General features: G+C 38.7%; 1 protein-coding gene across 2 annotated transcripts; it reads left to right on the top strand.

The window, feature by feature from the left end:
* The first annotated feature begins 8,684 nt into the window (after nucleotides 1-8,684).
* Nucleotides 8,685-11,647, top strand: LOC116257545 (remorin 1.4-like). Of its 2 annotated transcripts, none has more exons than XM_031634399.2 (6): nucleotides 8,685-8,799; nucleotides 9,265-9,356; nucleotides 9,764-10,165; nucleotides 10,565-10,808; nucleotides 10,888-10,969; nucleotides 11,359-11,647. In XM_031634399.2, the coding sequence occupies exons 1-6, from the start codon at nucleotides 8,774-8,776 to the stop codon at nucleotides 11,548-11,550; spliced, it is 1,038 nt and encodes a 345-aa protein (XP_031490259.1). In that variant the 5' UTR covers nucleotides 8,685-8,773; the 3' UTR covers nucleotides 11,551-11,647. The 2 variants fall into 2 exon arrangements, with proteins under 2 accessions (XP_031490259.1, XP_031490258.1); XM_031634398.2 differs by having other exon boundaries at nucleotides 9,698-10,165.
* Nucleotides 11,648-11,669: the final 22 nt, after the last annotated feature.

Genomic DNA, 11,669 nt, shown 5'->3' with positions numbered 1-11,669 from the left:
CCGATAACTAAATCGGGCCGGGCCCGGGCCTAATAGGGCGGCCCGGTAGCGGCTCGGCCCGACTCCCGCCCTCGGGCGGTCGGGCTGGCCTCCACCCTCGGGCGGTCGGGCTGGCCTCCACCCTCGCTCCCCTGGCCCCTCCCTCTCTGCTCCCTCTCCTGCCTCTCCCTCTCTCTCTCTGCTCCCTCTCCCTTCCGTCTCCCTCTGCTCCCTCTCCCTTCCGTCTCCCTCTGCTCCTTCTCCCTCCCTCTCTGCAACCTCTCCCTCTCCCTCTCTGCAACCTCTCCCTTCCGTCTCCCTTTTCCCTCTCCCTCTCCCTCTCCCTCTCCCTCTCTGCTCCCTCTCCCTTCCGTCTCCCTCTCCCTTTCCCTTTTCCCTCTCCCTCCCTCTCCCTCTCTGCTCCCTCTCCCTTCCGTCTCCCTCTGCTCCTTCTCCCTCTCCCTCTCTGCAACCTCTCCCTTCCGTCTCCCTCTCCCTCTCCCTTTTCCCTCTCCCTCCCTCTCCCTCTCCCTCTCCCTCTCCCCCTTTGCTCCTTCTCCCTCTCCCTCCCTCCCTCTCTCTGCTCCCTCTCCCTTTTCCCTCTCTGCCTGGCCCGCCCACTCCCTTTTCCCTCTCCTCCCTCTCCGCTCGGCTCCCCCTTTCCGTCTCTGGTCTCCCTCTTCCCTGTGGGCCGGCCCGATGCCCACCCCTACTTACAAGGCTTGGGGGGGTGGTTGTGGTGGGAGGGAATAGTGCCCTTGGAAATTGCAAGAAAGACTAAGGCCCTGTTCAGGTGACACCCCAAAAGGGAGTTCTGGAGCTGAAACCAGGTTTCGACTCCCCAAACCCCATTTGGGGATGTTTGGGTGACGACAAAACATGGTTTCACATTTTGAAGGGGGCAGTTTGTTTGAAGAGGAGGATGGGCTCACAACAAAGGGTGTTGCATCATTTTGGGTGGGATAGGGCATGGGCAATAGAGGCTTCAATGGTAGAAACAATGGGCAATGCATTATTTTGGGTGGAAGAGGGCATGGGCAACAGAGGCTTCAACAATAGAAATCAAGGCTCATAGCAAAAGATGATGCATCGTTTTGACCGTCTGGTGGTGCATTTTTTGTACAGGTGTATGCTTTCATATTTATGTATGCATATGTATATATATTTATTTATAGGCAACCAGCTTGGACTGAGCCAAACCAACCAGTCCCTATTGAGGAAATCAACTCCCATCTTTATTGGACACGTAAATTTTGTAGACCTTATACATTAGGACCTTAGCTTGTTAGAGCTTGGTTTGTGTATGTTTCACACACCTGTTGTCTGACACCTACTGAAAACCTATGGAAAGTGTGTTGCAAAGTTACATATAAGCATTGGTTAATTAATGTTGATGTTCTCCTTTTTCATGTTTCTAAGTTGGTCCCTTGATGGTCATTTGATATTAGATGGATAGATGGTAATGAGTTGCATACTCTTACAGTGGAAGTTGTACACTCATCTCTCTCTTTGTCTCTCTCTCCCCTATTTTAATCTTCAATCAAGCAACTCTAATTTGAGATGTCATTCATTTGCCTTCTTCCTTTAAATCAGAACATGTATGGAAAAGCTTCAAAAAAATCAATTTTGGACCAAACACAGTCTAGTAAGTTGATATTGTTGTAGGCTATGTTTTTCATTCACTTTACTAAGTTTATTTTTGCTACATTATATATTTCATTTATTATTGTGAAGGTACAATGAACCAAGGTGATTGTGTGGAAAAAAATCGAGCTCAATGGAACAATGAATTAGACAAGCTAATGCTTGATATTATGTGTGAAAATATGATTCATGGAAAGAAAACTGGCGGTGAGTTTGATTGGGCGGGTTGAAATAAGATTGTGCTTGAGTTCAATCTTAGAGGCAATATAAATTATAAAAAAGATCAACTAAAGAACCGATTTGGATCCTTGAAAAAATTATACAATACTACAAAAGACTTGCTAAGTCAAAGTGGATTTGGCTGGGATCCAAGTACTGGTTGCGTAGATGTTGCTAATGAGGTGTGGAATAATTGTTTACAACTGATTATCAAAATATTGTCATTCTTTAATGAATCCTTAAAGGACTAAGGTTTCTGGCATTTTGCTTCTTCTTCTGAAACAAGAAATAGGCACATGGTTAAATATCATGAACGAAAAGAAGCTCGACAAGCATTACATGAAGCAAACATTGCACATCGTGAAACATATTTCACAACTGCATGTATAAATGAGGTTGTAATGATTGAAGATGATAGTAAAGTGATTATGCTTGCTATCGATGTATTTAATGTTAAGTGTTCTAGAGAAGCATTCATGGCACTCCTTGAACACCTTCGCAAGAGTTTGGTTGCAGCATCTTAAGAAACAAAAATGAGGAGGTACCAGAAATTATCTGTTTGACGTGCATTAATTTGTTTTTTGTTACAAATAATCTGATTTATTTTATGTTACTTGTTTATGGCAATGAATATATTGTTTATCTCATCTTGCTTACAAGCATAACATACTATAGTCAAATAGTTATCACTTACCATACCTAGTATTTACACATGCATCTTATGTCATTTATAGTTATATGAAAAGTTAAAGCACAATAATAAATAGTGGTATCTAATACTTTACTAGTGAGATCAACGAATTTTATACTGAAGATGAATACAAACAATGCATAGTTGAGGACAAGGTAATTAGAGCCACATGCGAAACAACTATGGTTTCTTTCATAAACTACCTAAGCATGTTTCAAACTTCTGTGGAGCATCCTGGGCTAATAGTATTCTTTATGATGACGAACAACTATCACGTGACTTATTTCGTATGGATGCAATTTTTTTTATCTCTTGCTCAATTATTGAAAGACAAAAGTCGATTACGAGATACAATACAAGTAACAGTTGAAGAACAATTAGCATTTTTATGATTGTAGTCGGACATATTAATCAAAATTGTTATTTGCAAGACCGTTTTTTCGACATTCTAGAGAAACAATTTCAAGACACTTCCATAACACTCTAATGGAAGTTCTACAACTACGTCGTGAGTTTGTGAAGAACCCAACTACTAATGCACCGCTAGATATAGCAACTAATCCAAAGTTTAGGCAATTCAAGGTACTTTCCTAACATTTAGGAAATGCTATTGAAAATTTTATTACATGTACAATCCATTTAAACTAGTTGTACTTTAATGTTAGGATTGTATTGGAGCGATAGATGGTACACACATTCCAATGATAATTCCATTAGAAGATCAAGTCAGATATCGAAATAGAAAAAGGTTTATCTCACAAAATGTAATGTGAGCATGTACATTCGATCTACAATTTACTTTTACTTATGAGGGATGAAAAGGATCTGCAGGTGACGCAAGAATATTACTTGAACTTTTGGACAACCCAAGTTTGGGATTTCCTTCAATTCCATAGGGTAATATAACATCACCACTTATTAAACTACTACATAGTATGTTCATAAGTATCCTGAGTCTAACTTCTACTTTCACAACATTTTCTTACATAAGTAAATATTACCATGTTGACTCATGATATGCCAACACTCTCAAATTTCATGCTCTGATACATGGTTATTCATATCATCTAAAAGAATGCACACACAAACATTCATTTAAGAATAACAAAGAACTATACAATTTTAGACATTCATCACTTAGGAATGCAATCGAACATTGTTTTGGTATTCCAAAAGCTATATTCATGATTCTAAAGATGCAAGATCCATATCTTGTTGACACACAAAGAGATATAGTCATTGCAGCTTGTATAATACACAATTACATTCAAATCAATAACATTGACGATTGGATATCGAGAGAATATGGAGAAGATTGGATTCCACCATAAATGCAAGAAGATCAACAATCGAGTACATGTCTCAACGTGCACAATGTGATGCAGTGAAGGCATTTAAAAAATTAATTGCACAACAAATATGGGATAATTATGTTCATAGAAGATGTAGATATTAACTATCATGTTTTGTAGTAATTTGTTCTCCTTTTACTTGTTCACTTTTTCTTTTTTACTTCAAATATTGTACTTCAATTTCATAATTCATTATCATGCTATTAATGCATCTAGATTTATTGTAGAATGAAGGTCACATGAAGAATGGAAGGACATGAGGATACTATATAGTGTTTGAAGGAAGAGTTTCTAGCACTCAACAAGCATAAAACACAAGCGAAATGCTAAGTGCTCAACTTATAAACTATTTTTTTTTCTCCTCTTTGTTAAGTTTTTCTATTTAATAAGGTGACATGTACCTTTATCAACTTCATGTGTGTGGATGTGATGTGGATTACATATGTGTGATGCAGTTGGTATTTCATTGTTATGATATGTGATAAGTTGTATGTTGAATTTTACGAAAAGTTCTTGCTATAAAATTGTAGACTGTCAAATTGTAGATCTTCATAAGCACCTTTACGAAATGGTTTTGATGGCTTATATATTTTTGTCTGCATGGATCTGGTACAGCCTGCGTAATTTTGGTATCTATAAGTTTGGGTTTTTTGTGGAAAGTATTGTGTTTTAGTTATAGGTTCTCTTGATGATCACTTGAAGAGTATGATTTCAAGTTTCTAGGATAGGAATGACACCAAAGAAGCAAGTTTTACCATGGAGAAGTTGTCTGATTACTCTGTATGCATTCTGCTCAAGCTACTATTCTGTAGCTGCTAATGGATAGCTTCAACTCATGTTGGCTTGATTGTGGTTGGTCTTGCAGGTGCATGCGGATGTAATAAGTGTATTACGGGAGATGCCAGAGATGTTAAAGGTCATTGTATCATCATATAACTACGAAAATACTCCCTCTGTGTGTAAGAACATTCAGTAGGAAAATTCTTCTAAATTACCTTCATTGGTATGTTATACTGCTGTTGGTTTATGGTAGATATTGTTATTAATTGTAACTACACTGAAGTTCAGCTGAAAATGTCTTTTAAAGCCACATTAAAAACCAGGTTTTTGTCATCCAAACAAAAACCTGGTTTAAAAAGAAAAAACCTGTTTTTTGTGTTGGCATCCAAACACAAAAAACCAAGTTTCCTCAAAATCTGGTTTTAAAAACTTGAAAAGTGGAAACAAAAAAAAATAAATTTCTGACTTTGCATCTATAGTGGTCCTTATATTTTTTCATTTTTCGTTCATTTGGAAAAAAGAGGTACTTACCTCTGTTCTTGATGGTTTTGCCATGTGATTCCTTTGGTGATGTTATTCTTTAGGAGCTTATTATTATTAGAGGTTTAGTGCCTTCTATGCCTTTACTGTAAACATATCATCAAACCATATATATCTTGTACTTGATTCTTTCTTTAATTTCATGCTTCGCAACTTTCTTCACTCATTTACAATTTTTTTTCTTGGTGATAATTTTCTTCCGTCAGCTGGTGGTTTGTGATAACGGCAGTCCAATTTAGCTTGCAATAGTCAAAGTCCAATAAATTCACATGATTTATCGTATTGTAAAATGTTTCACAGAAAGGTTGATTATATTTATATTTCTCAGAAGAGTGTGACAATCACCTACACGTTTGACAAAGTTTTTTGCATGTCTAGAACTTTTTCTATGCACAGGTTGCATATGAGGTCATTCTCTCTAACCGCATGTAACGGTCAAAAGAAGAAAAAGTTAAAGACATGGAAAGGAAACAAAAAAAAAAGGTGGCTTTCGAGTGATTGGTTATCAACAAGGGAATCTGAATTACTATCCATCCATACCCTAGTCCGGAAACAGAGAACGAAAATAGAAAAACAAATGCAAAACCGATTGGTTTTACTATTACCATAGCTCTGCCATCCTATCCATAAACTTTTGTGTACTCAGCAATACTCTTCTATTCTCAAGCTCTGGTTGTGACATCCCACCCAGCAGTTTTATAAGAAACGGTTTTTGAATCGGCTGAATCAGTTGAATTAATTTGATGGCCGATCCAAAAATGCCACGTGACAATTTTGGAATATATTTTTTAAATATTTTCAGATTCTTTATTTTAGTTATTTTTTATTTCTAGTTTGTTTTTTCAGAAAACAATTTCCGATTCAGCTGAATTGGCGAATTGGACTGTTGCTGTATCAGTACTGATTTTGGTTCAAAAGTCTACTTGAATAACACTTCTGCTAGTTTCCTAAGGTCGGGGGTTATTAAGTTTTTAGTCTTTATTTTGAACTCATTTGACATCAATCCTACATACAAGAGAAAACAAGTTAAAGTATAGCGATCAATGCACCAAAAACAATCCTATATCCTAAGGGCCCGTTTGATTGTCGGGTGAAATTTAACGTGGTAAATTTACCATGGTAAATTTCTCTGAAAAAATTTACAGGATGAAATTTCTCCTTCTTCCAATATGAGGTCTTGTTTGATGCACAGGAAGAATTTAACGTGGTAAATTTAACCCTGTTTGATGCACATGAAGAATTTAACATGGTAAAAAGCAAGAAGACTTGCTGAAAATTTCCAATCTTTGTGTACTCCAATGAGAGTATCCATGAAACGACTGATCTTTCCAATTGAATACGAGGCGAGCCGAATCTACAAGCCCAAGCGCAATGTACATTTTCATAATGGAATTACATAATACTGAATCCAACTCATGCCCAAGCTTCATCCCGTGGCAATGAATCGACCTGCCAATCTCAAGAAACCTACACTGACCAGAGCCAGCTGTAATGCTCACTCAGCTGCTCAAATTGGGCCTCAAATCACCCATCAACAGACTATTAAAAATCCCAAGCACCACATTGAACTCAGTATGATATTTCAGAAGGATTTCCGAAATTGGGGGAAGAGCAAATGCAATCTTCTGTTTACCATATAACTAACAAAAATATTCAAGACGAAATGGAGGAAATCCTTCCGACGCACCTGAGGTTCATAAAGGTTGGGGGGGGGGGGGGAGGAGGGAGAAATTTGTTCTCTTAGTGTGCCGGGAGAGTCTCCGTCCGCCGCTGAGATGGAGTTGAGGATCACCGTGGTCGGGATGGGGCAACTGTGGCAGTGGCGAGGGAGGAGGAGAAGTGAGAGGGAAGAGGAGAGGTGCGATGGACTACCGAGCCTTTCCTTTCGAGCGGGTGAAATTTCACCTGCTCCTTTTTGCGTTAAATGGGCGAAGTTTCACCCCGTTTGATGCGCTTTCAGTCGGGCGGGTGAAATTTCACCTGCCCGTACACATTTCACCCTCCCCACCATATTTTACCCGACAATCAAACGGGCCCTAAGAGACAAATGAAAGGCAAACACTTGAAACTTCACGTGGCCGGTGGGATTTCCTACTGCTCACCAGAAGTAACAATTCTACCAAACATATATTCCTCCGGCACATGGGAGCAAAAGGAAACATACCGAAACACTTGCTATTTACAACGACCCGAAAAACTATTGGATTAATTTTACGCTCAGATCCTACCTAGTGGGATGGATTCGGGTTTGAATATAATCCTTTAAAAGTGAATCTGGCATCAACCCATCTTAAATCTGGACATATTTTTACTCAAATTTCGATTCTTATCCGATCCACAGTCTGCAATTCAGATTCAATGCTGTCTCATAGAGAAAAGAAAAAGTTTCAGTTTAATAGGATAGGAAGAAAAAGTGAAAATTATTCGGGCATTAACGCTATGTTTGGATGGAGGGAAAGAGAGGAAAAGAAATGGATGAAATGGAAAGAAAAGGAAAGAGAAGGGAAGAGAATAGGGAGAGAAAGAAGAAGAAATGAAAGAAAAGGGAAGAGAATAGGGAGGGAAAGGAGAAGAAAGGAAAGGGAAAAAAATGTCCATTCATTTCCCTTCCAATCTCTTCATTTTTAGAGGGATTAGAATTACATTAAAAAATCATTTTCTTCACCTCCTTTTTTTTTTTCTTTTCACCTCCTTTTTTTTTTCTTTTCCTTTGCATCAAAAAACAGTTATTAGTTCTCCTTTCCTCTCCCTCATTATTAATTAGTCATCCAAACATAGGAAAGAATTTTCTTTCCATTCCTCCCTCTCCCTCCATCCAAACAGGCTGTAGCTTGTAAGAGTAAAAAACAAATGTTTAATAAGGTGGAACAAAAAATTGGGAAACTCCACTTTAACCGAGTAATCCTGAATATGTGAGAGGTGTATCGCTTTTGACAGGCAGCTCCCTGACTATCTCTGACAAACATTTAACCAATTGAGTATAGATTGAGCGGAGTAATTGGATAATCCAAAAAGTTAGAAGGATGTGTTCTTTGCCAGAAAGTTAGAAAACCAGGCGCGTGCTTCCAAAATTTCAAAAAGAAGATGAAAAGAAAAAAAAGTTACATACTTTTTCATCAAAAACATAAATTCTATACAAGCAAAATGGCGCTTTCTAGATTAATGGCAGAGCCCATAGGAGAAAAGTTGCAAGTAGAACCAAAAAGAAGATGAGAAAGGCATCTTTGTACAGAACGAATATTATAAAAAGAACCGCAGAGCAAAGTCTTAAGCCATTCGTATCGATACCCCCACCCTTTGATGCCTTTATGAAACAGTTAGATACCCTTCTTTTACTTCAAAAAGAGACAACAAAGAGATCTTCAAGATCCTTGAGGAGGAAGAAGAAGCAATGCTTGGCTTCGTCCTTGGAAGCTTGCTTGGCCTTCATGCAAAATCTTTAACAGCAAATAACCCAATCTGCACTTCTCCTCACCCCTCTTGATCTTGTTTCTTACAAATAAACCTCGATGAACTCATTTGATTCCCATCCTTTAGGAGGACCGCAGGAGCTCATACTGAAAGAACAATGACAAGCACTGTCCAACAACTGCGGTATGCCTGAAACCAGAAGGCAGCAACTTTTTCTTTCACTGACTCGTTCATTCTGCATGATTTGTTTAAGGCCAAACAGAAACCCACGATGCAAAACGGCATTAGCTTGTGCCATTAATTCATACAGTAGCGGAGTTAGAGAGTTTCCCGCACCAGCACCGCAAAATTTCTTTATTTTCATTTGCGTGCCTTCAACTATATGCTTATTATATTAATGCGCATAAGGGTCCGTTACATTTCGCAAATGAAACCGTGTATAATTATTTCATTGCCAAAAGATTAAGTAGATTCATGGAACATTTAAAAAGTTTTTAAGTGTTTTATGAATCTGAACCAATTTTTAGAGCAGATTTATGAACCAGTTACAACTGTTCTATTTGCTAAACAGACCCTAAGTTATGAGAATTTTTGAAATAGTGCCGATTAGCCGCTGCATTCCTGACGTCTTCATGTGGCTCTCATCAGGGTAAGCTTCGCCCGTATGGACGATGAGAATATAGAACCTGGCAGCCTAAAGACGCATCGGATCCCCATACAGAAGGGCCAATCCTTCAAAGGTATGTAGAAACTTCTGCGCTTGATTTTCTTTCACATGTGAGAACCACGACCTGAGTGGGGAGACATTGGTGCTCTGGACCCACGGTGCCACTCTTGCGACCTCTTTTTGGCAGAGTTTGACATCCTAGACAATCCGTATAACATTAGATAAACTATGGACCAACGATCATGTGTGGTAGACGCGAGAGAGAGAGAGAGAGAGAGAGAGAGAGAAAGAAAGAGAGAGAGCAACTCAACATGGCTGCACGCTGAACAACCCTCACCCTCACCCACATACCTTTAGTTTTTTGCACGAAAACTCATACAAGGAAGGCAAGAAATATAAGTTTCCTCGTTGCAGAGAAGAAAGGAGGAATCAAGTGGCTTGTAAGAGAGATATCCGGCCTTATGATGAGTACATCCTCAGGTCATGAATCAAGTGACGATGGTGAGTTTGAAGCTGCTGTGGCAGCAGCTGCTTATGCCATAACAATGCTAGAAGAATATGGCTCAAAAAGCCACAGATCTAGCGAAGGAATCGAAATCACGTCATTAAAACATAGGAACAGAAAAGAAGATAGCACAACCAGGCCCATACAGCCTGGTGGTCTGTCTGGAAGACTTTCACAGAAGGCATCCAAAGAAGATAAACCACCAATAGGTGATTTGAGCACCACTAGTGCCTCACAGCCTGGTGGCCTCTTCAAAATAGATTCTGGGAAGGCAACAAAAGAAGACGAGCAATCTACAGGCGCTTTGAGCACAACTGCCTTGCAGCCTGGTGGCCTGCTTAGGAGACTTTCGTGGAAGGCAGACAAACAACCTGAAGGTAATTCAGAACTTTGTTTTCATTTTATTTTTTTTTCAGCAATAAAGCCTAATAGGAAGTGTGCTTCATATTCATCATCGATCCCATTCTCTTAGACGGTAGCTTGACATTTATACTTTTATGTTATTCTCTTGTAGGAAATTAAACTTCTGAAACTAAAAATTGCTTTATTAAGAGTGTCATCTCGTACAGTGTAATAAGTGTGACAAAAATAAATTGCTTTCTTAAAAATTAAGCGTAGAAGAATTTCAGATATTTCTAGTGCATCCACGGAACATGGATTACCATAAATGATTGGTTACTACCAACTAAAAACAATGGAAACATGTTATATGAACGTCTTGCTAAGGGATTTTTAGAGACAAAAATAAACCAGAAGCACGTTATGTTTTCTCGCAGAGGAAGATGAAACAAGAAGACCAGAAATTGTGACACATGGGATGAGACCTCCAATCCCGACCGTTCAGAAAGCTCCAATCTTCTCAGAGACAAGAAAGGATCCTAATGAGATCAGCAATGTGAAGCCCACAAATGCAGTGGCTGCAGAGTTCGTGAAGAAGAGAAATGAAATGCCATATTCTAGCGAAAAAGAACACAAGGCTGCTTCTTGGGAGAAAGCAAAGTTGGCTGATATAAAGAATAGGTAACCTTTATGCACTTTTTTTACATAGTTTTAGTAAAATGTTTGTTCCACTCAACGACTAAAAACTTTCAGCCTTCAGGTATGAAAAAGTCCTTGAGACAATTCGCTTATGGGAGGATGAAAAGAAAAAGAAGGCAAAATCAAAACTCGAAAAAAGACAGGTAATCTGAAGTTGTCGTGAACTTTCATTTCAGAGATGCTCTTGATATTCAACTGTCGAGATGTCATTACATATCATGATTCGTCATCAAGATGCTTTCAGACACAGATGAGGCCCTGAACATGGATGAGATTTAAGAAACGGACCCTATTTTTGTAATAGAGTAAATGTGCTAAATATTACATTACAAAGCCAACTAAAACTCTTCACTCGAATTTTCTAATTTTTCTTATATAATTATTTCAGTTTCCCGCTTAACCCATACCTTTTCTTAGCTTTGCAATGAAAAAGAAAAGAACTATCAGTTTTCCTTGCTAAGAAAATAATGACACCAAGATTTCTAGCATTCCAGTTACAATTTTCAACCTTTTTTTTTCATAACTTTTGCAGGGAGAATTAGAACGGAAAAGAGAAAGAGCCATTACAGAATACCGCAGGCAGATGAGCATGATCAATAAGATTGCTAGCGGTGCACGTTTTCAGGCAGAGGAGAGGAGGCAAAATGAGGAAATTAATGCAAATAAAAAAGCCAACAAAATCAGATCAACAGGAGAGTTTCCACGGGCATGTTTCTGCTTCTGAAAATTAATTGCTGCTTCATTGTAACCAGTAGGTTTAATGACAGATACTCATTCACCTCATGACAATTTGACCATACGGTAATGAAGTCTTTTAGCAATTGCAGCTATCATGGGTTAATA

This window comes from Nymphaea colorata, chromosome 7, assembly GCF_008831285.2.
Source record: "Nymphaea colorata isolate Beijing-Zhang1983 chromosome 7, ASM883128v2, whole genome shotgun sequence".
Lineage (NCBI taxonomy): Eukaryota > Viridiplantae > Streptophyta > Magnoliopsida > Nymphaeales > Nymphaeaceae > Nymphaea > Nymphaea colorata.
This window is presented reverse-complemented; position numbering and strand designations above follow the sequence as displayed.